At 58.0% G+C, this 25,531-nt stretch overlaps 1 protein-coding gene across 4 annotated transcripts; it reads right to left on the bottom strand.

The window, feature by feature from the left end:
• Positions 960 to 25,531, bottom strand: WDR45B (WD repeat domain 45B). 4 transcript variants are annotated; one of them, XM_005656860.3, is made up of 10 exons: positions 25,293 to 25,527; positions 19,935 to 20,009; positions 10,802 to 10,903; positions 7,579 to 7,666; positions 6,803 to 6,897; positions 4,475 to 4,665; positions 3,998 to 4,083; positions 3,210 to 3,311; positions 2,200 to 2,321; positions 960 to 1,959 (listed from the first exon to the last, which is right to left on the bottom strand). In XM_005656860.3, the coding sequence occupies exons 1-10, from the start codon at positions 25,357 to 25,359 to the stop codon at positions 1,715 to 1,717; spliced, it is 1,173 nt and encodes a 390-aa protein (XP_005656917.1). In that variant the 5' UTR covers positions 25,360 to 25,527; the 3' UTR covers positions 960 to 1,714.

Below are 25,531 nucleotides of genomic sequence, written 5' to 3'. Positions count from 1 at the left end.
GGCCGAGCCTCCACGCCCCGGCCCCACCTAGGACCTCGGAGCCCTCCTCGTCCACGGCCCCGTGAGGTGGCCCTGGATGTCCCCTGTGGACACTGGGGTTGGACAGACCAGTCCTGACCAGCCCGGCCCCCAGCAGGCCTCGTGGGAGCCCTGGGCGGGGACTCTGACAACTGTGCCCCCTGGACCCACATCGGGGGTTGAGGCAGGGTGGCGAAGGCCCCAGCTCACACCGCACGCGTCAGAGGTCATTCGTTTGAAAGGCGGCGACTGCCACTGTCCGGGGGGCTGCGGAGGTGGGCCTGCTCCCCACACCTGCTCGGGGCGAAGCCAGGCCACGACGGGCCTGGGGGGCGACGGTGCCTGCAGGCCCTGTGTCCAGGAGCCTCGTCCGGGGCCCTACCCAGGCCAGTCACCGCGTCCGCAGTCTCGAGGCGACGCGCCTATGACAAACCTGAGCCCCTCGGCGGGGCTCGCCCGCAGGCCGCGGGCTCTTCCTAGAGGCTCTGGAACACTCCGGGCTGCCCAGGGCTCAGCCTCTCCCAGCCCTGCCTCCCTCACCAGCCTGAGGTACCTCCGGGCGCTGTGACTGAGCGTCTCCTGGTCGGATGTAAACCTGGACGCGCTGCGGGGACTGTGCGGGGCAAAGAGGAGCCGGTGGTTGGCTCAGGGGGACCGCCCTCATCCTGGCGGCCCCGCGGCAGGGCTGGCTCGATGGACGCTGCCCCAGGCGGGCGTCTCTCCCCGAGGGGAGCGTCCCCAAAGGGCCTGGGCAGGGGCTCCTCACCAGAGACAGAAGCCACTGACCCCTGCTCCCCGGGCGAGGCCGTCACCCGCACAGGCAGCAGGGCGTCCAGCCGGCCTCAGGCGCTTCACGCGCAAAGACACAGGGGCCGCCCTGCAGCCTGCAGTCCGTCCAGGTTCTAAATTAGAGGCATTTGGTTCCGTACAATTCTCTTCCCTTGACGGGTACAGACTACAACAAAATTAGTCACTTTTATTTAAAAGAAACATTACAAATAAGTGTGCAAAATTAAATTTCATGATTAAATACACATAAAAGTAACATGCATACTTTACACTGAAACCCACAGACAGGATTAGCTGATTACAGGACAATAAAAGAACTGACAAAACGGGGAACCTGTAGGTCCTGAATGTTTGCAGCCTGAAATCAAAACAAAATTAGGTGGAAAGGGAGTCTGAGAAAATGAAACGTATACTGTTGTAGGACTAACAGGACAGAGCCCACGACCCAGCTCAGCTCCCAGGTGCTAGCGCACAGCTCCCCGAAGGCCAGCGAGCGCCGAGGGGCGGCCAGTGGCCACCAAGGTCCCCGGACGAGGCCCTGCCTGGCTTCGCTGCGGCAGCGGTCACCCTTCGTAGCCTCCGCGTTAAGGGACGCGTTCTCCCATGACTCATTTCTAAAGTCCACGTCGGAGGGAAACGCGTCACCAGGAGGCCACGGCGCTACGCAGAAGGCAGGGCCGCCCCAACAGCTGCCGCAGACGGCAGGGCCGCCTGGCGGGCTCGAGGTGAGACCGCGGGCTCCCGAGGGCTGCCGGCCTGTGCCGCCGCCTCCGCTCAGACGGGAGAGGGGCTTTTCCTCCTCCGCTAAGGCTGCCGGTGTGATCACCCACTTACGTCCAGTTCACACGAGTCCGGTTCACAGGCACGTTCCCCTCCCGTTACAGACTCGGGAAAAATGACGGACATTTCAAGGCGCCCCTAAGTTTGTCCGGAGCCCCAGGTGCAGGCAGAGGACGCGGTGGAGCCACTGAGGTGAGCGTCGCGGTGGCCGCCTGAACGGTAGAGCCAGCGGCGGGCGCCCACGTGCCCGGGGAGTCTCCCCTTCACGCCTGGCGTCGGAGGCCGCGGTGCTGCCGGTGCGCCTGGGGCGGGTCACAGCCGGTCGTCGGTCATCTCCAGGAACTGCGCGTACACGTCGCGGACGCACTCGCCCTTGGGGTTGAACAGGAACTTGTAGTAGCTGCCGTCTGCGCAGATGGCTGGGGAGGAGACCGTCTCACTCGGGCTGGACAGCAAGCCCGCCTGCTCCAAGGGGCCGTGGGTGGTGGGCGCACGTGGCCCAGGACCCACCGCTCAGGGCCGGGTCTGCTCAGCCACCCTCTTTGGTCAAGAGTCCGGAGAGCCGAGGACCCGCCCCCACGACCGCGCGGAGGGACAGGCAGGGCCACTCACCAATGACAGCGTTGGGCTCTGTCCCAAAGGCACAGATGCACGGGGAGCCCGAGGGCACCTGAAACTTGGAGAAGCTCCACTTGGAACTGAAGTACTTTGGAAGGAAACTGGCCGATGCCAAACTGTGAGGAAAGGAAGCGAAGAGAGAAGTTAGGTCCACGCAGCAGAGACACAGTTCTGCCTCGTGTGGCCAAGCCCTCGGGACTGAAATTCTTTTTTTTCTTGTTGGGTTTTTTTTTTTTTTTGTCTTTTTGCCTTTTCTAGGGCCACACCCACGGCACATGGAGGCTCCCGGGCCAGGAGTCTACTCGGAGCTGTAGCCACCATCCTAAGCCAGAGCCACAGCAACACGGGACCCGAGCCGCGTCTTCGACCCACACCACAGCTCATGGCAACGCCGGATCCTTAACCCACTGAGCAAGGCCAGGGATCAAACCCCCAACCTCATGGTTCCTAGTTGGATTCATTAACCACTGCGCCACGCAGGGAACTGCTGAAATTCTATTTTGCCTTTAAGTTTCATTTTTCGCATGAGCAAACCAGGTCTTTACTAACAGCTTTGTTATGTACTTTTTTTATTTTTATTTTTGGCCTCCCCATGGCACATGGAGCTCCCAGGCTAGGCATCAGATTCGAGCCGCAGTCCACCCTAAGCCATGGCTGCAGTAATGCCGGATCCTTAATACCCCCGTGCCGGGCCGGGGACCGAACCTGCGAGCCAGCATTCCCAAGACGCTGCCGATCCTGTTGTGCCACAGCGGGAACTCCGCTAACGGCTCTATTATAAACCCAGAAACTACCAGCATCAGCAGGGCACCAACCACAAGGTGGCAGTCGGACTCCGGGGCCAGGTTCTGGGTGGCGGAAGGCGCCCGGAAGGTCACCCGACGACGTCTAAGCAGCTAAGGGCGGGCTGACGCCCCCACTGCCTTCGCCCCAAGCCGCCCGCTCCGGTCTTCAGAGAACCAGACCCGCGACCAGGAAAGCGCCCCTGGCTGACACAGACCCACCTGGACTGCTTATTCCTTTTCGGGTCCTCAGCGGCAAAGACGTGCACGGTGCCGTGGTCACTGGAGACGCAGATGAGGGAGGCGTCCTGATTGAAGTTAATGCTGCGAGAAGACAGACGAGGCTCGGGTCTCGTGGGGTCGAGGGCGCCCTGTCCCACCTGGCCTCCTGCGCTCAGGACGCCGCTCCAGGCACCCCCCGCCAAGGGCTCCTTGGAGGGCACCCTGCCCCCAGGGGAGAACAGCTCCCCTCCGAGGACCCGGGCCCATGGGGGCGGGCACCCGCCAGGCTGGCCGGAGGGCCGCGCGCCCACTGCACCGCAGCCCCAGGACGGGCCTCCGTCAGGGCACCCGCTACATGCTTATCGCTGGGGCCCGACTGCAGCCCCACACCTGCAAAGGCCGCAGACTCGAGGAGCAAGGTCCTGGCCACGCGGGGGCGCGGCCCCTGCAGCACCGGACCCCGCGGGCCACGGTTACGACCCTGCAAAAGCAGGTCAGCCCCGGGGCGAAGGACAACAGACAGTGCCGCCTCAGACGCGCCCAGAAGGAAGCGCAGGTGCGGCGGGGCGGGAGAGCAAATGGGCCAGGGTGGACGGGCGGGGGCCAGGGCCGGGGGCCAGGCTCTGTGCCCACATCTGCGTCTCCGCCCCAGGGCGGTCACACCGTCACAACACGAGCTCGAACCCACCCTTGCTCGTGCGGGTGGTCGGGACGGGCCCTCCAGACCAGGCGGCCCGGGTCAGGCCGTGACCACAGCCTTTGCCAGGGCCGCGCGGCGGGCGGCTTACCAGTAAATGTTGGCTGCTTGAGACCCTCTCCGCAGCTCCTGGATTAAATGCCCTGATGAAGTATCAAATATTCGTATAAGGGTCCCCTTGGAAAAACAGTGAAGTGTTTCGTTTCATTATCAAAGAGTCACAACTTTTCAGTTTTTTTGAAATGACTTCTACTCACAAAGGCACGAGCCCATCGGACCCCCTTCCCAAACCCACCCGCACCACCTGACTCCACCTGTCCCCCTGCTGCCACCGAGAGCTCACTGGGGTCTTCGGTCATCGAGCCCCGGGCACCTCCCCAGGCAGAGCCAGGCCCCAGGGCCATCAGCTCGCTCCCTCCAAGACCCGAGCCAGGCAGAAAGGTACCCACGTCACTCTGCCACTAAATGGAGGGGGCAGAACCAAGCACCACCCTTGACCCTCTCCGTCAACGACCACTCGCTTCGCGACACGCGGGGACGGGGACGCGGGGCGGGGACACCCACGTACTTTCTCAGACGCGGTCGCAATTCTTGTTCCCTGCAGGTTGAGGGCGATGCAGCTGAGGACACCCTCGTGGGCGGGAATGTCCACGGGGGGCTTCTCGGTGCTGGCCAGGTCCACGAGCTGCACGTGGCCCGTGTGTGTGCCCGGGAAGGCCAGGAGGGAGTTGTTACTGTTGGGGCACAGGACACAGAGGCCTAGACAGAGATGAGCGACCATTAGGACTAGAGAGCCTCTGGGAGCCTCTGCGTTTCCACAGCCACACCTGCCCGCTGCCCTCCAGCCCTGGAAAAGAAGAGCATTAGCCACTGTGAAGGGCAGCAGAGGGCCGAGCAAAGCCACCTCCCCGAGGCGGCTTCTTGATTGGAATGTTTGCTGAATTCATTACGGAATAAACTGAATGAAACATCTGCCTTCCGGGGTCCCAACCCCCGAGAGTGCAAAAGTGTAAAATCTAAGAACGAATCCATCAGCAATAGCATAAAAAACCCAAAACCTGGGAATAAGCTGAACGGTGGCTGAAAAGGACACTAAGCCACACGGCAGATGGAGGTGTCCCGGGACCAGGGGCTGAAACGCACACCTACTGTCCAGAGATGGGGCCGTCCTGCTTTTTGAAGAAAGAGACAAGCCATCCCCAAGTTAGAAGGAAAAGGCCTAGGGCAGCCCACCAAAATTTTTTTTTTTTTCCTTCTTCAGGCCATTTCTGTGGCCTATGGAGGTTCCCAGGCTAGGGGACGAATCGGAGCTACAGCTGCCAGCCTCCACCACAGCCACAGCCACTCAGAGTCTGAGCCACGTCTGCGACCTACACTACACCACAGCTCGGGGCAATGCTAGATCCTTAACCCACGGAGAGAGGCCAGGGATCAAACCTGCGTCCTCACGGATCCAAGTCAAATTTGTTTCCTCTGCACCACAAAAGTAACTCCCAAGCCCCCAATTCTTAAAAAAAAAAAAAAAAAAAAAAGGAACAAGATGGGAGAACTCGGACGACCCAATTCCAAGAATCATCCTAAAGTTCCAGAAATCAGGATGGCCTGACACTGGCCTGTGCACAGAAACGCAGACACAGGAACAGAAACGGGAGTCGGGAAAACCTTACACAGACTTGACTTAAAAAGGTAGAAAGTAACTCAGTGCAGAAGAAAGCCTTTTAAACGCATGGTAAATAGAGGCAGACTTTCAAGCAAAAACGAAAGACCCCGACTGGAGACGCGGAAACCGTGAAGGCCCGCGTGGAGCAGGGACTGAAGGCAGCCACTGCGGCCGGTGGGTGGTTAGGAGGCAGAAGTCAGGTCCCACACATGCGCCCTAAGCAAAGGGGACACAGAACACGCTGCACAACCTGACGTCAAAACCAGCACACGAGGAGGGCAGCGAAACGCATCTGAGCTGAAGACCCCGGCTGTTTCGAGTCCACACACGCACACACACGGCTCACACAGACCCACACCCACACAGACACTGGAGACAGTCGTGCACTCACAAGGGAGAGAAGAAAAAAACCAAAAAAGACCTACAAACCCCCCACCGATGAGTGGCAACAAGCACACACCCAGCAGGAATCACTCGAGGGGTCATGGACGGAAAGTGCCAGTGGGAGGACACCCACCCACCACACAGACGCCGCTGCCCCTGCAGCAGCAGGGACCTGAGGGCGACTCGCGAGCGCGAGTCGTCAGACGTGGGAAGGACCGCAGTCGCCGCCTGCGCCGCAGTCCAGGAATGATCACGACCAGGCCCCGCAAACAGAGCCGTCCACGCAGACGCGAGCGTGACCCGCGGGGTCGGTCCACGGCGGCCAGAGCCCGGGCTGCGCCCCCGCAGACGGCATCGCGCGCAGCAGCAAGCGCCCAGCGAGCCCGCGGACGGGGCGCGGGGGTGACGGTGAGCCGGGGGAAGGCACGCTCGCCTGCGACGGCAGCACCCACGGCCGGCGGGGCCGGGTCCTCCGGGGACGGACCGTGCGTCCTGCCTGACCGGAGGAGCAGCGACACGACCCCCGAGGTGACTCACTCAGGATGAGCTTTCGAGGTGAGAGGACACCCCCAAGCATGCTGGAAGGAGCCGAAGATGACGCGGCGCCCACCCAGCCGGCCGCCTGCAGCCTCCCTCCAGCAGAAAAGAGAAGCAGGGCCTCCTCAGGCCCCAGAGGCAGACAGGGCTGCGCGGTGGCGGGGCGGAGACGCCCCGGGGGACTCTGCTGGGCGGGGGCGGGGGGGGGGGGCTGAGAACCACAGTGAGGGCCCCGCCCCCGCCCCTCGCTCGGCTGCCTCTCACCTTCGAGGCCCCGCCCCCCGCCCCCCCGCGGCCGGCCGGGCCGCCTCTCACCTTTGGGGTTGTAGCAGGTCTCGAAGACGTGCAGCTGGTGGGGGTTGTGCGTGAAGGTGAAGACCTTGATCATGGAGTCCAGCACGACCACGATCCTGCAAGGCAGAGGCCCGCACTGCTCCCGCCCGGAGCCGACGCACCCAGGCTGCAGGCTCCGCTCCTGTCCGCTGCCAACGGAGGCACGGCCACCAGCACCCACAAGAGGGCAGGCCTGGGCCCGGGCGCTGGCCGCCTGGCAGGTTGGCGGGGGGCGCTGGGTGCCAGGCTGGCACAGCGCACGGGGCGCCCTCAACAGACGTCCCGTCTACAATGACAGCCAGGTGGGACCCAAGGGCAGGGACTGTATCCCGACCCCGTTCAGACGCTGAACTTGCTAAGGCAGAGATGTGAGAGCCCAGCCTTGGCCCCAGGGCTGGCGTCCCCTGCGGCTCCTGGGGGCCGGCGCCGCCCGAAGGAACAGACACCCCGCTGGCCTGGTGCAGCACCCGCCCCTCCCCCACAGCCCAGCGTAAATGTCCATCGCAGCAGATTAAAAGCCCGGTGAGGCCTTCTGCTCTTCGGGCACAGGTGCCCGGAGAGGCTCGGGGGCCCCCTCCCCCAGCCCGCCAACCACTCGCCTCCAAGCAGGTAAAAGTCACTGCCCCCCCCCCCCCCCGTTTCTGGGTCACCAACTACACGGAGGCCCACGTTTAACACGCTTCCTCCAAAGTAAAGCCATTCCAGCCTCTTCGGAGAAAGGAACTACTCCACTTCCGGAAACCAGGCGCCAAACCTACCTGTCTCGCCGCAATTTGGCAGCCTTGACTTCCGTGGAAAATTCTATCTCGATCACCGTCTTCTTCTTCAGGTCGTCCCAGATCATCACTGAGACAGCAAAGGACCGGTGAGCGCGGCCGGCCTGCGCGGCCACCCCCGCCGGGCTTCCGGCGGCTCGACCCCGACCGGGAGGGGGAGGGAGCCGATCCTCGTCCCGGGCAGCCAACCGGGCCTCGCCCACCTCCAGACCCACCTCCAGACGCGCGTTCACACGTGCGCGTGCCCTTCGCCCCCCCCCCCCCCCCCCGCCGAGTTTCCAGGCAAACTCTCTCCCCTCCCGTCCTTGCTCCCCCCAGACTGAGCCAAAAGCAAACCGGACCACAGGCACCAGGTGCTGGAGACACACCGGACCCGGGAGGGAGGCAGACGCTCGAGAAGCAGGGCCACCCGACTGCTCCCGCGCGGCTCCAGGCTCAGCACCGTCCTCCGCTCACACCGCGACCTCGACAGCCCGCGGGGGAGCAGGATCGGGGTATCTCTGCCTGTGAGGCCAGGGATGGGAGGGGAAGAAGGTTCCCCCAAAGGCCCAGAAACCATGGCCAACACAGTCCTGCCGGCGGAAATGATGAGTCAGCTTGGCCAGAGCAGGCTTCAAGCCACGCAGAGCTGAAGGGCAGCGGGCCGGAACCCCCAAAACGCACACGGAACAGCCTAAGCCCGGCTTCCTGCTGGAGAGATTAATTATGACTCCTAACCACTCCAACGCGAAGCCGGAATTTCGTTCTTGCCCCTCCAACACCCCTTTGGATGAACCTCCACCGCCAGCTCCTCCTGCAAGGGCACTGGGCACCGACCGGCCAGGCAGCGGGCAGCTTCCTGATCCACCAGAACGTCCTTCCAAACCCACATGTTCACGAGTCTCGCTCGGGCAGAGCATTCGCTCCTCCGAGCTGGGACAGGGCGGGGTGCACCTCCGGCCCTGCCACCTAACACGGCCCCGCCAGACCCGAGGAGGCCAAGGGGGTCACAGACACGACCGGATTCCATTTTCCGAAATTTCTGGAAGCTCCGTGACGAAGCCCCAAGGACAGCAGTGGCCGAGGACTGTGGCACCTTCCTGCAGGGAACAGGGCTCTGGCCCGGCCCTGCAGTTCCTGAGAGCAGTAACTCTCTCGACAGCCCTGGACTCCTTCCTGGGCGCTGTCGGGACTCAGCTGGCCTCCACTCCCAGTCTCCTCCACTCCCCTTCACTCTGGCTTCACACACCGAAGAAGCCAGATTCTTTACGCTGCAACAATGGGTTTCTTAATGTGTAGTCATCAAAACATGAAGAAATAATAATGACATTATCGAAAAAAATTGTTTTAGCCTTATAAAAGTTTAAACAGACCAAGTTCTTTTTAAAAAAATTGCCTTCAGGGAGTTCCCACTGTGGCTCAGCAGGTTATGAACCTGACTAGTATCCATGAGGATTTGGGTTTGATCCCTGGCCTCGCTCAGGGGGTTAAGAATCCAGCGCTGCCGTGAGCTGTGGCGTAGGTCACAGACACGGCTGGGCTCTGGCGTGGCTGTGGCTGTGGTGGAGGCCAGCAGCTGTAGCTCAGATTCAACCCCTAGCCTGGGAACTTCCATATGCCCTAAAAAAACAATAGATAAATAAACAAATGATTTGTTTAAATTGCCTTTAGCACTGTCTAGAAGCTTACATTCTACTCAAAGTGTTCTGTTAGAAAATTGCTTTCTGGAGTTCCCGTCGTGGCGCAGTTGGTTAACGAATCCAACTAGGAACCATGAGGTTGCGGGTTCGATCCCTGCCCTTGCTCAGTGGGTTAACGATCTGGCGTTTCCGTGAGCTGTGGTGTAGGTTGCAGACGCGGCTCAGATCCCATGTTGCTGTGGCTCTGGCGTAGGCTGGCAGCTACAGCTCCGATTGACCCCTAGCCTGGGAACCTCCATATGCTGCGGGAGTGGCCCAAGAAATGGCAAAAAGATCAAAAAAAAAGAAAGAAAATTGCTGTCTTGTAAGTCTAACATAGTTCAGATTTTTTCCTTTTACTGCGAATAAGGTGTCCCAGGTGAGAGAGACCCAGAGATGATCCAGGAACGGTGACCCCTCGGGAAACAGTGCCCCAGGTGGGGCCAGGCTCCCGCCTCCACTCCTCAGTGGTGCCGGTGGGCCCTCTGCCTGGCCCCCAGGAGCCCCGTCACCTCACTCCAGCGCCAAGGCCTGGCCCCCAGTACAGCTGCTGCCCAGTAACTGCCAGGCCACAGGCCCTACCATCCATGCCGGGCAGACCGACCGGGAGAGCAGCCTGGCGCTCTGCCCTCAGCCCTCTGCGGTCATCAGGTCAAACCCTCAGCTGAGGGCTCCCAGATCACGCACAGCCCACAGCGGGCTCCACTGGGAACTGCCGGCTGGGCCCCAGGCCTGTCCAGGGCCACACAGAACGCTGCTTCCCCGCGGCTCCAGGGCAACCCGACTGCCACCCGACCCCCGACTCCCCACCGTCTCAGGCAGCCCGTCTGTCCCCGCTCTCCATCGGGGACCTCCCTCACGACAGCCCAAAGCTCCGAAAACGTGGCCCCACTGCCCCCCACCCCCGTCTCGGGGCTCCAGCTGGACAGCCCCGGCCTCTGACAACCACACTCACTTCTCCCCGCCCCCCCAGGACACGGCTCCCCTCCCTCTTAGCCTGACCACGCTCCCACCCCTCCCTGGTCCACCTGCCCTCCAGGTTCTACCCTCCTTCTGTGGGTTTCTTCCTCGCCCCCAAAGACAGCTAGTTAGCGGCACGCAGGGTCCAGTGGTTGGGATGGCCTGACTCTCCCTTAGACTCCACGCCACCCGCTCTCTGAACACGCACGCCGAGAACACGCCTCAGCCCAGAGCAAGCTGGTTCTCTGCTCCACGTGCTTCTGTGGACAGCCCCGTCCTCTAAAATTAGCTCAGGACACAGGACACCAACCGCAGCAGAGCGCCCAGGACGGGGCGGGCTGGTGTGGGCATGTCCCACCAGGCCACCTCCACTGGCAGCACATTCTCCATCCGAGAGGACAAGAGCATCTCCCAGGAGAAGCGGAGACCAGACACTCTCTCCGGAGGGTTCTTTCCCAAGCACGAGTCCTGCAAATGTCACAGGGCCACCAGGGACGGGCTGGCGTGGCCAGAGACCCAAGGATACGCCAACAGGTCTGGATGGGACTGCATGTGAGACAAAGCTATGAAATGCACGATGACGTTACCTTTGTTTGGAGGGTATTTCGGCTTCTTCCCACCACCAACCAAAGCTAAATAGTTGCAGCGAAATAACATTTCAATATGGCCAACTCCTCCTTCTAGAAATTCTGAAATAATAAAAGTTAGTATGAACATTTCACTATTAAAAAAAAGAAAAGGTGAAAATGCAACAACAGCATGTGATTTTTTTTTTCAGCATTTGATTTTTTTTTTTTTTTTTTTTTTTTTTGCCATTTCTTGGGCCACTCCCGTGGCATGTGGAAGTTCCCAGGCCAGGGGTCGAATCAGAGCTGTAGCCGCCGGCCTATGCCAGAGCTACAGCCACGTGGGATCTGAGCTGCGTCTGGGACCCACACCACAGCTCACGGCAACGCAAGATCCTTAACCCTCTGAGCAAGGCCAGGGACCGAACCCCAACCTCATGGTCCCCGGTTGGAGCCGTTCACCACCGTGCCCCGACGGGAACTCCTTTAGTGTTTGATTTTTACCCAGCGACGCGCATCTACCCTGAGTGCTGAGAACGGCGACTGGCGAGGAAAACGACTAGCTTCCGTCGTCCCTGCTCCGCTCACCAGCAACTCCCTTTCTCGTGTGAACACTTGGCTCCCAAGAGCCCATGCGGCCAAACATGCCCACAGCGATCAGAACTCGAGGAGACGGTGCAGCAAACTTCGCGCACTGAGAGAGCCCAACACCGAACTCCCTGCGGCTTCCAACACCTCTTCCTCCTGCCGGAGCCCATGTGCGCAGAAACGCGGGTGCCCTGTCCGGAGGGCAGGGTCAGCAGACGGCCGGCTGTGGGGGGTCGGGAGCAGGACACTCTGACCCGGCAGCGGCTCGGCCCTGGAGCTGACTCCCGCCCGAAGAGTCAGGGCCGCACAGATGCCCCAAAGCCCCAGACAGGGCGGTGCCCACCCAGCAGGGGCACGGCTTGCTCCCCAACAGTCCAAGCTCCCCCGGCCGAGATGGGATGTGGCCTCCAGGTACGACACCAGGTCCCTGAGCCCAGCTGGGACTTGCTGGGCCACCTCGGCGGGTGGGGGGCCTTTCCCGCCTCAGCTGCTCGTGAACCTCAGCCTCAGCCTCTCACACCCAGAGAGCAATGGGCTCTAACAGAGCAAAGCTTAGCAAGACCTGCAACGACTGCTCCTGAGCTCCCATGGGGAGAAGCCCCCGCCACCCACATGCGGAAGAATGAAGGCAACCCATATCACACACCTCGGACAAAAACAAACTCAAAATGGGTTAAAGACCCACACGTAAGGGAGTTCCCATCGTGGAGCAGCGGAAATGAATCTGACTCGTATTCATGAGGATGCAGGTTCGATCCCTGGCCTCGCTCAGTGGATTAAGGATTTGGCGTTGCCACGAGTTGTGGTGTAGGTTGCAGACAAGGCTCAGATCCCATGCTGCTGCGGCTTTGGCATAGGCTGGTGGCTACAGCTCCAACTCGACCCCTCGCCTAGGAGCTTCCAATATGCCGAAGCCCAAAAAAGACAAAAAACAAAAACAAAAACGAAAACCAAACCAAACCAAAAAAACCCCCACATGTACGATCCAACACCACACAACTCTTGGAAGCACAAATCTTCATGCCACTGGACTTGGTAATGATCCTCACACACGACATCGAAGGCACACAAAAGAATAAACAAAAGGGTCTGTGTGAGACCTGAAAGCTGCTGTGCATTAGAGGGACTTAGAGTGAAAAGGCGACTCACAAAACGGGAGAAAACACCTGTAAATCATTCACCTGAAAAGGGGTTGATGTCAAAAATATACAAAGAACAACAACCCAACAACAACAACAAACAACAACAAACCAAGTAACTGGATTATAAAACAGTGAGAGATGGGAGTTCCCGTCGTGGCACAGTGGTTAATGAATCCAACTGGGAACCATGAGGTTGCAGGTTCGATCCTGGCCTTGCTCAGTGGGTTAAGGATCCGGCGTTGCTGTGGCTGTGGTGTAGGTCGCAGACGCGGCTCAGATCCCAAGTGGCTGTGGCTGGGGCTGTGGTGTAGGCCGGCAGCTACAGCTCCGACTTGACCCCTAGCCTGGGAACCTCCATATGCTGCGGGTGCGGCCCTAGAAAGACCAAAAAAAAAAAAAAAAAAGAGAAGATAAAACAGAGGGTGATGGACGCAGAGACCTTTCTTCAAAGATGACATCAAGTGCCCGACACCCGGAAAATGGGCATGTCACCAACATCGCAGAGATGCACGTTAAAACCTCTGATGGCCTAGAGGGTTAAGGCTCCTGAGTTCTCATCACTGTCGCTCTGGCTGCTGCTGTGTGGCACAGGTTCGATCCCTGGCCCAGGAACCTCCACACACTGCCTGTGTGGCAAAAAAGAAAAAAGAAAAAACAAGAGAACCTGAAAAAAACACTACAACTCCCATTTAAAAAACAAACCAGGAGTTCCTGTCATGGCACAGTGGTTAATGAATCCGACTAGGAACCATGGGGTTGCGGGTTCGATCCCTGGCCTTGCTCAGGGGGTTAACGATCCGGCGTTGCCGTGAGCTGTGGTGTAGGTCGCAGACACGGCTCGGATCCTGCGCTGCTGTGGCTCTGGCGTAGGCTGGGGGCTACAGCTCCGATTCGACCCCTGGCCTGGGAACCTCCACATGCCGCAGGAGCGGCCCAAGAAATGGCAAAAAGACAAAAATAAATAAATAAATAAAATAAAAAACAAACCAAAAACCCACAGTGAGCTATCCTGCCACACGCCCCAGGACGCTACTACCAAAAAAGAAAACAAGTCACAAGTGGCAAAGCAGGAACCCTCACCTTGGCACTGTCTGCAGCTGCTGCTGGAACTGAGTGGTGCTCCTCAAACACTTAAATAGAACCAACCCACGACCAGCAACGCCACCAGCTGGTCTACACCCCAAAGAACGGAAAGCGAGGTTTCGACGAAAGACTTCCACGCCCGTGTTACAGCAGCATTAGTCCCAAGAGCCGAGAGGTGGAAGCCACACACACGTTCATCCGGGGGACCGAACCCCGTCCACCCCCAGAGTGGGGCGCCACTCGGCCTTAAAGAGGAAGGAAACGGCGGGCCCTGAGAATCCTGTTGCGAGAAATACCTCGTCACGAAAGGATAAATGCCGAGTGAGAGAAATTCAGAGGCAGGAAGCAGGACGGGGGGGGCAGGGGGCAGTGTTTCATGGGCCCAGAGGCTCCGCCTTGCAAGACCAAGAGTTCTGGGGTCTGCGAGGAGCACCGGTTTCCTCAGTGCAGCCCCGGGAAATTCTAGGATCCAATCAACTAAGAGCAACCTGTGAACTGCACCAAGAAGGAACCAACATACTCTGTTTTATTTTGATTTTTCATTTGTTTTGGCCGCATGCGGAAGTTCCTACAGAACGTGGCAGTGCCCCAGCCAGGGACTGAAATGGAGCCACGGCAGTGACAAGGCCAGGTCACTGGCCCAGGTCGCTGACCCACCAGGGAACGCCCACCCAGCACTCTAAATACCACTCAACCAGCCCAGAGGGCTGCCTTTGTCAGAGTCCTAGGTCCTGGAAAGTCCTAAAGCGACACGCAGGTCCCTTAGGCAGGATGTGACCAAGCAAACGGAGAAGGAGGGGCACCAGGAGACACAGCAGCGCCTGCAATTCAACCTGACACAGGGAGCCAATCCCGTGGAGGGGGGAGGCTGCAGGACTTCACAGAGGAAATCACCAAAAATCTGCTACATTCTGTTTCAAAGTTTTCATTTAAATGACCCAGGCTGTTGTAGTTCCCCTTGTGGCTCAGCAGTAAGGAGCTGGACTAGCACCTAAGAGGAGGCTGGCCCCATCCCTGGCCCTGCTCAGTGGGTGAAGGATCTGGTGCCGATGTGAGCCGTGGTGGAGGTCGAAGACGTGGCTCGGATTCCACGTTACTGTGGCTGTGGTGTAAGCTGGCAGCTGCAGCTCAGATTCAACCCCTATCCTCAGAACTTCATATGCCACACGTGCGGCCCTAAAAAGAAAATGAAATAGTGTTCTAAATGATAGAGGCTGAGGTTTTGCTCTAAGCCGCCTTCTAATAATAACAAAACAAACCCAGGAGTTTCCTGGTGGCTCAGCGGGTTAAGGATCTGGTGCTGTCACTGCTGCGGAACAGGTTCAATCCCTGGCCTGGGAACTCTTGCATGCCATGGCCGTGGCCACAAAGGAAAAAAAAGGAGGTCCTATCATGGGCTAGCAGAAACGAATCTGACTAGGAACCATGAGGTTGCAGATGCCATCCCTGGCCTTGCTCAGTGGGTTAAGGATCCCGTGTTGCTGCAGCTGTGGCTCAGGTCCCAACTGTGGCTCAGATCTGATCCCTGGCCCAGGAGCTCCATACGCTGCAGGGCGGCTGAAAAAGAAAACAACAACAAAAAGATTACAAAAAAGTTAAGAATTAAGACAAAGGAACAATTAAAAAAAAATTTTTTTTTTTTTTTTTGGCTTTTTAGGGCCACACCCGTGGTATATGGAAGTTACAGGCTAGGGGTCGAATCAGAGCTAAGGCTGCTGGCCTACACCACAGCCACAGCAACCCAGGATCCGAGCCGAGCCTGTGACCTACACCACAGCTCCTGGCAACACTGGATCCCCGAACTACTGAGTGAGGCCAGGGATTGAACCCATATCTCTGTGGATCCTAGGCGGGTTCATTACCGCTGAGCCATGATGGGAACTCCAAGCAGTTTTGACCACTATCAACAGCTGTGGCCTCTGGGATTTAACTTCGGAAAGAAAAAGAGAAACGCAGACGTTTCAGCCTCAACTAAAGGGGCTGCGAGGCTTCCATGGGAAGGGGCAGAAGCACAGAAATGCTGATCCCAGCAGAGTTAGGACTCTTCACCCCTGAAGGCCGCAGCCTCCACCCCGGAGGGCATCTGCCACAGCCCCGAAGGCTGTCTAACCCCCAAAGGAAGCCCAAGGTTGCCAGCAGAGCCCGCGCCCCAGACCCCAAGGGCTGGTCCTGAAAGATCCACAGGCACCTCTCGCTGACAGAAAAGCAGACCCGTGCCCAAGGCCGCACCCAACTGGACATCTCCGGAAGTGCCCAGGCCGGCTGGCTGTGCCGCAGACCAGCACTGCAGAGAGGGCGAGGAGACACAGAGCGGGTGTCCAGGAAAGGCCAACACCAATCAACACCTGACAGAACCTGCCTCCAAAACCCGAGCAACTGGAAGACAATGGGGGAGGGTGGTCTTGCAGGAAGGGCAGGATGAGCCCTCCCAGCAGGGCCCCAGCTCCTGCCTCTCCATCCCGGCCTCTGCCCTGCAGCCCCGGCCCGCTCTTTCCTATTTCCGAAGTTGATGGAAAGACCTAATTATCTCTCACTATGCAAATTATACGTATCATAAAATAAAACAGCACATTAAAGCATAAAGTAGAAACCGCTGTGAACGAGATCACGCATGCCCCCTGAACTCACACAGCAGCATCAGGGCCGACCCTGCAGGTCAGGACGCACAGGCTGCACGGTCGCAGGATGTCCCGCGTCCGAGAGAGGACGGTCCTGCCCCCCGCTAACTGGTCGCTCTCAGAAACTGCGCTGCAGGCGGTATTTATAACAAGCATCTGGCTCTCTCCTCAGTGTTCTCCTTCAGATAAAACCCTTTAGGGAGGGATCACTCAGGAGGTCGGGGTGACCAGTACACGCTGCCGTACACATAAAGGAGCCGAAAAGGACCTCCCGTATCGCACCGGGAGCCCTGCGCGGTGTTTGGTAAGAACCTGTAACGGAAAAGCATCTGAAAGAGAATTTATACACGCTGCAAATCAAGTATACTTCAATTGAGAAAGAAAAGGTGAAAAATGAAAGAAAAAATCCTTTAAGTATAATCGTTGGAGCAATTATACCTGAAGGGGGTATGTTTAAACACAGAAAACAGCTTGCCAAATTAGTCTACAAAGAAGGTTCTGGAGGTCCCGTCGCGGCGCAGCAGAAACGCATCCAACTAGGAACCATGAAGCTTCAGGTTTGCTCCCCGGCCTCGCTCAGTGGGTTAAGGATCCGGCGTGGCTGTGGCTGTGGTGGAGGCCGGCAGCTGTAGCTCTGATTGGACCCCAGCCTGGGAACCTCCATATGTTGCAGGTGCGGCCCTAAAAAGACAAAAAAAAAAAAGTTCTACCAACCTGAACTTGTCACAACAGGCCGTGGGACGCTCTGCGTCCCCACACCCTCACCAGAGCCCCCGCCCCAATCGGCTCACCTCCCTCCATCTTTCATGCTCATTTCTCTCTAGGCCCCGAACCCCCAGCAGGCTGCGCTGACCACGGGGGCACGGAGCCCACGCACCTGCTCTGAACTGGAGGATGATGGGCTGAGACTGTCAGGTCACGTCTGACTTCCCGACACGGGTGGTGGCGTCCATCACTGCCCCCGTGCAGCCTCACCACCGCCCTGCCCGTCCGTCGCGGCTCCTCCGCCGCCCCACATACGCTGCCCCGTCCCGCGTGTGAGCACTGCTGCGTGGAGGAGGCAGCTGGGGGACCCTTCCAGTCCACTGAGCGTGGACCACAGAAGCTCTAGGCACCTTTGGGACGTGGGAGGTTGTGTTTCCAAAGCTATAGTGGAGCTGACTCCTCACATATTCCCTTTATTTCCATAACCAGCGGATGTAGCATTTTATCCAAATCATCATTCCTGGCACATCTCTGCCTGAATGAGATTTGAACCTTCCCTCTAGCGCACATTCGGACATGTGTAACGAACCGGAAGGCACACTCGACGGCCCGGCTTCCCCGCGAGGCCCCTGCACGGCCACTCCGTGCAGAGACACGGGGCCAGCAGCGCCTCAGAGGAGAAGGCTGCCTTCCGGGGACCCAGGAGGCCCAAGACGGCTTCCCAGCGCACCAGCCTCCGTCCAGGGAGGCACTCTGTCCACGGCCAGGCGCGGTCTCCTTCCTGAAGCCACCATCACGGCTGGAAGAGGCTAAGCGCCCAGACCCGGGAATGACCCTGCCAGGCTGGCCCCTTCCTTCCTCCCCTGGGAAAGCACATCTCGCAGACAAAGAAGGAACAAGGTCAAGTCTTCTGCCTCTTTCTACTGCTGAGCCAGCTGCCAGGGAGGTGGCAGCAGCAGGTCCCACACGAGCCACCAGTCAGCACTGCAGAGCCCTGCCGGCTCCCCTGCACACTCTCCACAAGCCAAGCCTGGGGACAGCTGGACCCGGGCACGGGCGGCTCGGAGCCGAGGGGCAGCAGGACAGCAGCAAAGCTTCCCGGCACTTAGCAGGCTGAGCTGCTTCCTGTCTAACTTCTGTTTATGAGCAACCTACTTTTATTGAAAACACTTCATTAATTGGGAAGCAGTGGTTAGCATGCCCCTGATGATTCAACTTTTAAAAAGTATCCTGAAATTTGCAAGTCAAGCTGTTTCAAAATATTTCATAACTTCTTTTCTGTAAAAAGCAGAGCTGTCCTAATTCACTAAAGCCACCAAAGCAAAAGAGACAGAAGACCAGACCGGCAGGAGAGGCCCACGGTGGCCTGGAACCCTCCCTGACCCCACAGGCCCTCTGCCACTGCCCACTGGGAGGACTCAAGCTTTCGAGGCACCCGCCGAGTGTCTCACGGGTTTGAACTCCCCCGTCTCTACAGCAGTCTTAGGAGGTGGGCCTCACAGTGACCATTCCCATTTCCACTCAGAGAGACACCAGGGCCGAGAGAAGTCACACAGCAACTAGACACGGGCCAGACCAGGAGGGGGCAGCACGCAACGGCCTGGAGTCTGAGGCCTCTGCTCCCAGGCCACCCTGTCTTTCTCTAATAGATGCAAGGGAGAGACTTCAGCTGATGCCTAAGCACTTTCCAGATGTAAAGCCACCTACTGTTCCACATACTGGGGTCCGACAGGGGAGCCCCAAATGCAGCGACTTCCTCCTACAGATGAGAAAAAATTCTAGCATCAGAAAATATAATTTGTGCACTGAATAAAAAACAAACCACAACCGCAGGAAGAAAAAGGTTTCTCACTGTCTGACTTATCTGAGATTTGTTCATCCGTTGGCAGGTAAAGACCAGGAGACACCAAAAGCATAAGAAAAACATGTAGGAGTTCCCGTCGTGGCACAGTGGTTAAGGAATCCGACTAGGAACCATGAGTTTGTGGGTTCGATCCCTGGCCTTGCTCAGTGGGTTAAGGATCCAGCGCTGCCATGAGCTGTGGTATGGGTTGCAGACATGGCTCGAATCCTGCGTTGCTGTGGCTCTGGTGTAGGCCGGTGGCTGTAGCTCTGATTCGACCCCTAGCCTGGGAACCTCCATATGCCGTGGGAGTGGCCCAAGAAAATGGCAAAAAGACAAAAAAAAAAAAGAAAAACACGTAGAAGTGGATGGAAAGATGCCACCCACAAATTACACATTTTTCCTGTCAAATGGGAAAAGGACCACCATTATTTTATTTTACCCACAGAAACCCTGACTCCAGCTTTTGAAAACCTGCACTCCATGGAAACCTAATCTAAGACAATGCATTATGTAAAGAGCAGCAATAATACTTTGCTATTACAAGCGGTATTTTCTAAGTGTGAGTCATTTGAAGAGTCCAAGTCCCAGAAGCTGTAACTAAATCCCTCATCTGAGCTCTCAACCATTTCACATTCAACAGCAAGAGTGCGGTGGCTGGACCAACCACTCCTGGTTCTCCCAGTAGAGCCAGGACTCACTGGCGGAACCAGAGTCACCAACACCCCCTGAATCGAATCGCTGCTGTATCCCAGCCAGGGGAGCTGGGCCCGCAGAAGCACAGTGAAAGAAAGAAGGCAGAAGGAGAGATAAAAAGAAAAAGGGAGCTCCCATTGTGGCTCAGCAGGTTAAGAACCCAAGGCTGTCTCCAAAAGGATGCAGGTTCACTCCCTGGCCCAGCTCAGTGGGTTAAGGGTCCTGTGTGGCTGGCTGTGGTGCAGGCCTCAGCCACAGCTCCGATTCAACCCCTAGCCTGGGAACTTCCGTATGCCGCAGGTGCAGTCCTAAAAAGACAAAAAAGAAAAAAGGAAAGAAGAAAAGGACGGAAGGCAGCTCCATTCGAGAGGGCAAAGGGCCATGAACCCCATGCACGTCACGAAACCAGCAACCCCCACCCCCAAGGTACCTTCAGGCCCCAGGGGCTGGAAAGGGAGAGAAACGGGAACATATCTCACCTTGCTTCTCTTTTTCCTTCAGCGGGTCGGTGTTATAGACTCGGAATCCATTTTCCATCCCACACGCAAAGCATCCTGAAGTGTGAGAGACACAGCAGTCACCTCGTCGGGCTCCTGGCTAAGGACACAGCCTGGAGCGAGCAGCACAGGCCAGGGGCTGCCCTTGGCGGCTGTGGCACAGACAGGACTGTGGGCGGAGCTGTGGGCATCCCCTTGCCACAGGCCCTCCTGGTTCCTGTGGGGCAGGCTCCGCTCCAGTGTCGACGCCCCAGCGCCAGGGGCCCGGCCTGCCGCCCCACACTGCCCCCACCCTGCCTCTGTCGCCTCCTAGTTCCCTCTGGAGGGCTGTCAGGCGCCAGGCCCCAGGGGACGACTGCAGACAAGAAAGCCGCGTCCCCTGGAGGACAGCCGCAGAGTGGGCAGCCCAGCAGGTGGGGGCAGGCCCAGCAGGGGCGGGGTCCCCTAGAAGGCAGCTTGAGGTTCCCCTTGGCACTAATCCCAGCACGGCCACCACCCCGAGGCACACACCAGAGTGTCAGCGGCCAGCGAAAGGCGTCCTAGGAAGGGAACGGAGCTCTCGCATGTAGGTGACCTGTGACCCGGACTTCGAGGCCACAGTGTGACCAGGACCACGCCCGCCTCCTTCAGGTCCAGCTGCCGGTTCACACGGGGCTTGTGGCCAGAAAAGACACACCACCCAAGACAGGCTTCAGAGCCCAGGCCCGCACCGTGCCCGCAGGCGGGTCTGGATGCCAAGGCTGCCGTGAGTCGGCAGCCTCTCTGGGTCCACGTCCCAGTGTTGGGATGACATTGTTCTCGCCCGTCGGCCACCCCCCGGAGTGGAGAACAAGCTTCTGTTCCATCCAAGTCACGCATAAACCCTCTCACGGTGAGAGGGCCCTCAGGATCTGGAGATGCGCTGAAGCAGCCCCCGGGCTCCACGGGCACCAGACAAGACTTGTGTAAAAACACACAAACGATCCCTATAAATCCACAAGGGAAAAGCAGCCAACCCCGCAGAAAGACGAGCAAAAGGCCTGAACACCTCACAAAGGAGCACAACCAAACGGTCCTTACACGCGCAGAATCTGGGAAACGCAGCCACCACCTCACACCCGCCACAGTGACACCGACACCCACCCACCCAAGAGGCCAAGACGAAGGCCAACACGCCGAGTGTGAGGAGGGCCTGGGGGTGGAGGGCGAAGCAGGACCACCAGGGCAGCAAGCCGTCTGCCCGACTCCCACGGGCACGTCCACTCCCGACACGAGCCTCGTAGGAAGAGCGACACCCGGGAACCAAGAGGCAGGTGGGAGAGGGCTCCCGGCAGCACTGGTACCCTCCCAACAGCCCCGAGCTGGCGCTGGCCCAAACGCCCACCAAGAGCAGAGCAGATAAGCCACAGAGACACCACACCAACGGGAACGATCGACTCAACAACGCGGGAGGAATCCCACAAACGTGACATGAATACAAAGCCAGGGACAGAAGCTCCCGTCGTGGTGCAGTGGAAGCGAATCTGACTACTACCTATGAGGTTGCGGATTCGATCCCTGGCCTTGCTCAGTGGCTAAGGATCCAGCGCTGCTGTGAGCTGTGGTGTAGGCCGAAGATGAGGCTTGGATCCTGCGTTGCTGTGGCTGTGGTGTAGGCCAGCAGCTGTAGCTCTGGTTAAACCCCTAGCCTGGGAACCTCCACATGCCATGGGTGCAGCCCTAAAAAGAGAAAATAAAATAAAATTATGAGGGAGTTCCCCGGTGTTCTAGTGGTTAAAATTTGGCACTTTCACCCCGCGGCTGGGTTCAATTTCAGGTCTGAAACTAAGATCCCACATCGAGCTGCTACATGCCTTAACCAAATAATAATAACAACAACAATTATAAAAGCAGTTACCATTGTGGCTCAGCGGGTTAAGAAACCAGCACAGTCTGCCAGAGGATATGGGTTTGTTCCCTGGCCTCACCAAGTGAGTAAGGATCCAGGGTTGCTGTGATTTGACCCCTAGCCAGGAAACTTCCAAATGCCACAGACACAGCCATAAAATAAAAATAATAATAATAAGCTATGAGCAGATGTTTCTAAACCCAAAGTTGCAACGTGCTAAAAATATTGAGTGAAGGAGTTCCCGTCGTGGCTCAGTGGTTAACGAATCCAACCAGGAACCATGAGGTTGCGGGTTCGATCCCTGGCCCTGCTCAGTGGGTTAAAGATCCGGCATTGCCGTGAGCTGTGGGGTAGGTCGCAGACATGGCTTGGAACCTGTGTGGCTCTGGCGTAGGCCGGCGGCTACATCTCCAATTAGACCCCTGGCCTGGGAACCTCCATATGCCGAGAGAGCGGCCCTAGAAAAGGCAAAAAAACAACACAAAAAACACTGAGTGAAAATTAAAAATCAGTATAAACATGGGCGTTCCCATCCTAGCTCAGCGGAAATGAATCTGACAGGTATCCATGAGGATGCGGGTTTGATCCCTGGCCTTGCTCAATGGGTCAAGGATCCGGCGTTGCCGTGAGCTGTGGTATAAGTTGCAGATGCAGCTCGGATCTGGCGTTCCTGTGGCTGCGGTGGAGGCCAGCAGCTGTAGCTCGGATTCAACCCCCTAGGCTGGGAACTTCCATATGCCACAGGTGTGGCCCTCAAAGAAAAAAAATCAGTATGAATAAAACCAGAATGTAATGAACTCAGCCCTCCGGCATAAATCTGCATTACAGTGAGTTAGCCTAAGGATAACCAAAAGCTTAAGTACAAAAGCATATTTTTTCAGTAACACTGTAAACTTTCCTCATGATTTGTTAAAAGCGCATTTATTTTTCAGACATCTGAAACATAACCATGTAAAAGCCGAAGCTGTACTTTTTTTTTTTTTTTTTTTTGTCTTTTTGCCATTTCTTGAACCGCTCCAGCGGCATATGGAGGTTCCCAGGCTAGGGGTCGAATCGGAGCTGTAGCTGCCAGCCGACGCCAGAGCCACAGCAACGCAAGATCCGAGCCACGCCTGCAACCTATCCCACAGCTCACGGCAACGCCAGATCGTTAACCCACTGAGAAAGGGCAGGGATCGAACCCGCAACTTCATGGTTCCTAGTCGGATTCGTCAACCAATGCGCCACGACGGGAACTCCCGAAGCTCTACTTTTAAAACAACCTTTGATGGGCGTTCTTGTCGTGGCACAGCGGAAACTAATTCGACTAGGAACCATGAGGTTGTGGGTTGGGGGTTCCATTCCTGGCCTAGCTCAGTGGGTTAAGGATCTGCTGCTGCCGTGAGCTGTGGTGTAGGTTGCAGACGTGGCTCAGATCTGGCATTGATGTGGCTGTGGTGCAGGCCGGCAGCTGTAGCTCTGATTTGACCCCTAGTCTGGGAACCTCCATATGGCCCAGGTGCGGCCCTAAAAAGCTAAATAAATAATCTTTGATGGAACTTTTTTATTTTTGGTCTTTTTAGGGCTGCACCCCAGGCATATGGAAGTTCCCGGGCTAAGGGTCGAATTGGAGCTACAGCTGCCGGCCTCCACCACAGCCACATCAATGCCAGATCTGAGCCGTGTCTGTGAACCACACCACAGCTCACGGCAATACCACATCCTTAACCCACTAAGTGAGGCCAGGGATCGGATCTGCATTCTCCCGGATGCTAGTCAGATTCGTTTCCGCTGAGACGACAGGAACTCCTGATGAAACCTTTACAAAAGCAGTACCGGAGCTCCCACTGTTGCGCAACGGAACTGGCTGTTTCTTGGGAGCACTAGGACGCAGGTTCGATCCCCCACCCAGCACAGTGGATCAAGGATCCGGTGTTGCCACACTTGTGGCTTAGGTCGTGACTGCTCCTCGGATTTGATCCCTGGCCCAGGAGCTCCATATGCCACTGGGTGGCCACAAATGAAAAAAACACACAAACAAAACACAAAACAGTGTAAATGATCTAAAATGTGGCACAGCTGAAGCTACCTTCAGAACAGAGGCAGACTCAGCCAAAGTGTGGTTTCGGAGGCGAGGGAGTGGGAGTTTGGGTTAACAGACACAGACTGTTACATTTAGGACCGGGTAGACAGAGACCTCTGCACAGCACTGGGAACTATGTCCAATCACTTGTGATGGAGCATGGCTCAAGATAATACGAGAAAGAGGGTCACTGGTTCACCGAGCTGTACAGTAGAAACTGACCGAACTATGTAAATCAACAACAATAAAAAATTTAATAAAAAAGGATAAATGTCACTGTAAAGTAATTAACACCATTTACAAGCCTCTATCCTTATGCTGAAACTTAGTACAAGGATTCGTCTGCCACTAAGGAGACAGAGGAGACCTTGCATTTAAGGGCCTCAGAGGCAGCAAGCTTTTCGATTTTGCCTTTTTTTCTTTTTTTTTTTTGAAGCTGCCTCTCCCCTCCCTTACCCACCTGTTTTCACTGAAAGCACATTTCTCAAAGAGTTTTCAAAACCACGTTAACTCCTTAAAGAGTTCTCAATTACTATCAAAACCTATTAAAAACCTGCTGGTCCTCCTTCTGGAATTCAAAACTCATAGTGTTCAACCCCTTGCTTACTCCCCAGCGTCTAACAAGTGGCCCCCCAAGCGCACCCCGAAACCCCCGCGGTGGGGCCACACCGCCTGCGGTCCCCAGCCCCACCCCTCCAAGACCCTGCCCCGCCCCGGTCCCCGGACACACGTCAGTCTCCTTGGGCCCCAGGCCAGAACCTCGGAGCCAGCACCCCACAAGCCACTGACCCCGCGCCGACAGAGCCGGCCGACCCCGGCCCGGTCTGTTTGAATCTATCTGCTCAGAACTTTCTCCACAAATACCGGCACCGCAGCTCCTGCTTCTGGATCCTCTACAGTCCGGTTCCAAAGCCGGCGAACAAGGGGCCCCGCACCCCGCCGGCCTCGAAACGCGAAACAAGCCATTTCCCCAAAGGCGTGCTGCACCCAACAAAAGAAGAAAATGTGCATCCGGCGGCATTTTCTTCTGAAACCAGCAGAAAAGGCGAAGACCTTCGCGGGCGAGGGCGAGGGCCTGCGCGGGTGGGGGAGGGCGGCGAAGGGCCGGGCGTCCGCACCTCGCTCGACCCGGGCCCGTCCGCTGGTGACCCTGAAGCCGCAGGGAAAGCCCGTCAGGTCCGAGGGCGGGCCGGGGCGGTGGGCCGGCGGCCGAGGGGCGTAGCGGAGGGGTGCCCGGGGGGCAGGAGGGGGCGCCGGGGGCGGGGGGCGGGGCGTGCAGGGCCGCGGACGAGCCGCCTGGGCTCGGCGCCGACGCCGCCCGGGGGAGCGGGAGGCCCAGGCGGGACGCCGCCCGGGAGGAGCAGCGGCGGCGGGAGGGCCGGGGCCGGGGCCTCCGCGGGACTCCCCTCACCGTGGTCCTGGTTGAAGCCGGCATACAGCAGCCCGTTGCCGTGCGGGTTGCAGGGTAGGAGGTTCATGGCGCCGCCCGGGGTCCGCCGCGCCTCAGCGCCGCATGCCGCTCAGGGAGGCCGGGGCCGTCGGGGTCTGTCTGGCCAGCGCGGAGGCCGCCGCGGCCGGAAGTGAGAGGCCACCACCTGCGCGCGCAGCCAGGGAGCGCGGAGCTCCGAGCGCATCCACCCGGGGCCTGCA

Source organism: Sus scrofa, chromosome 12 (assembly GCF_000003025.6).
Source record: "Sus scrofa isolate TJ Tabasco breed Duroc chromosome 12, Sscrofa11.1, whole genome shotgun sequence".
Taxonomy (NCBI): Eukaryota; Metazoa; Chordata; class Mammalia; order Artiodactyla; family Suidae; genus Sus; species Sus scrofa.
This window is presented reverse-complemented; position numbering and strand designations above follow the sequence as displayed.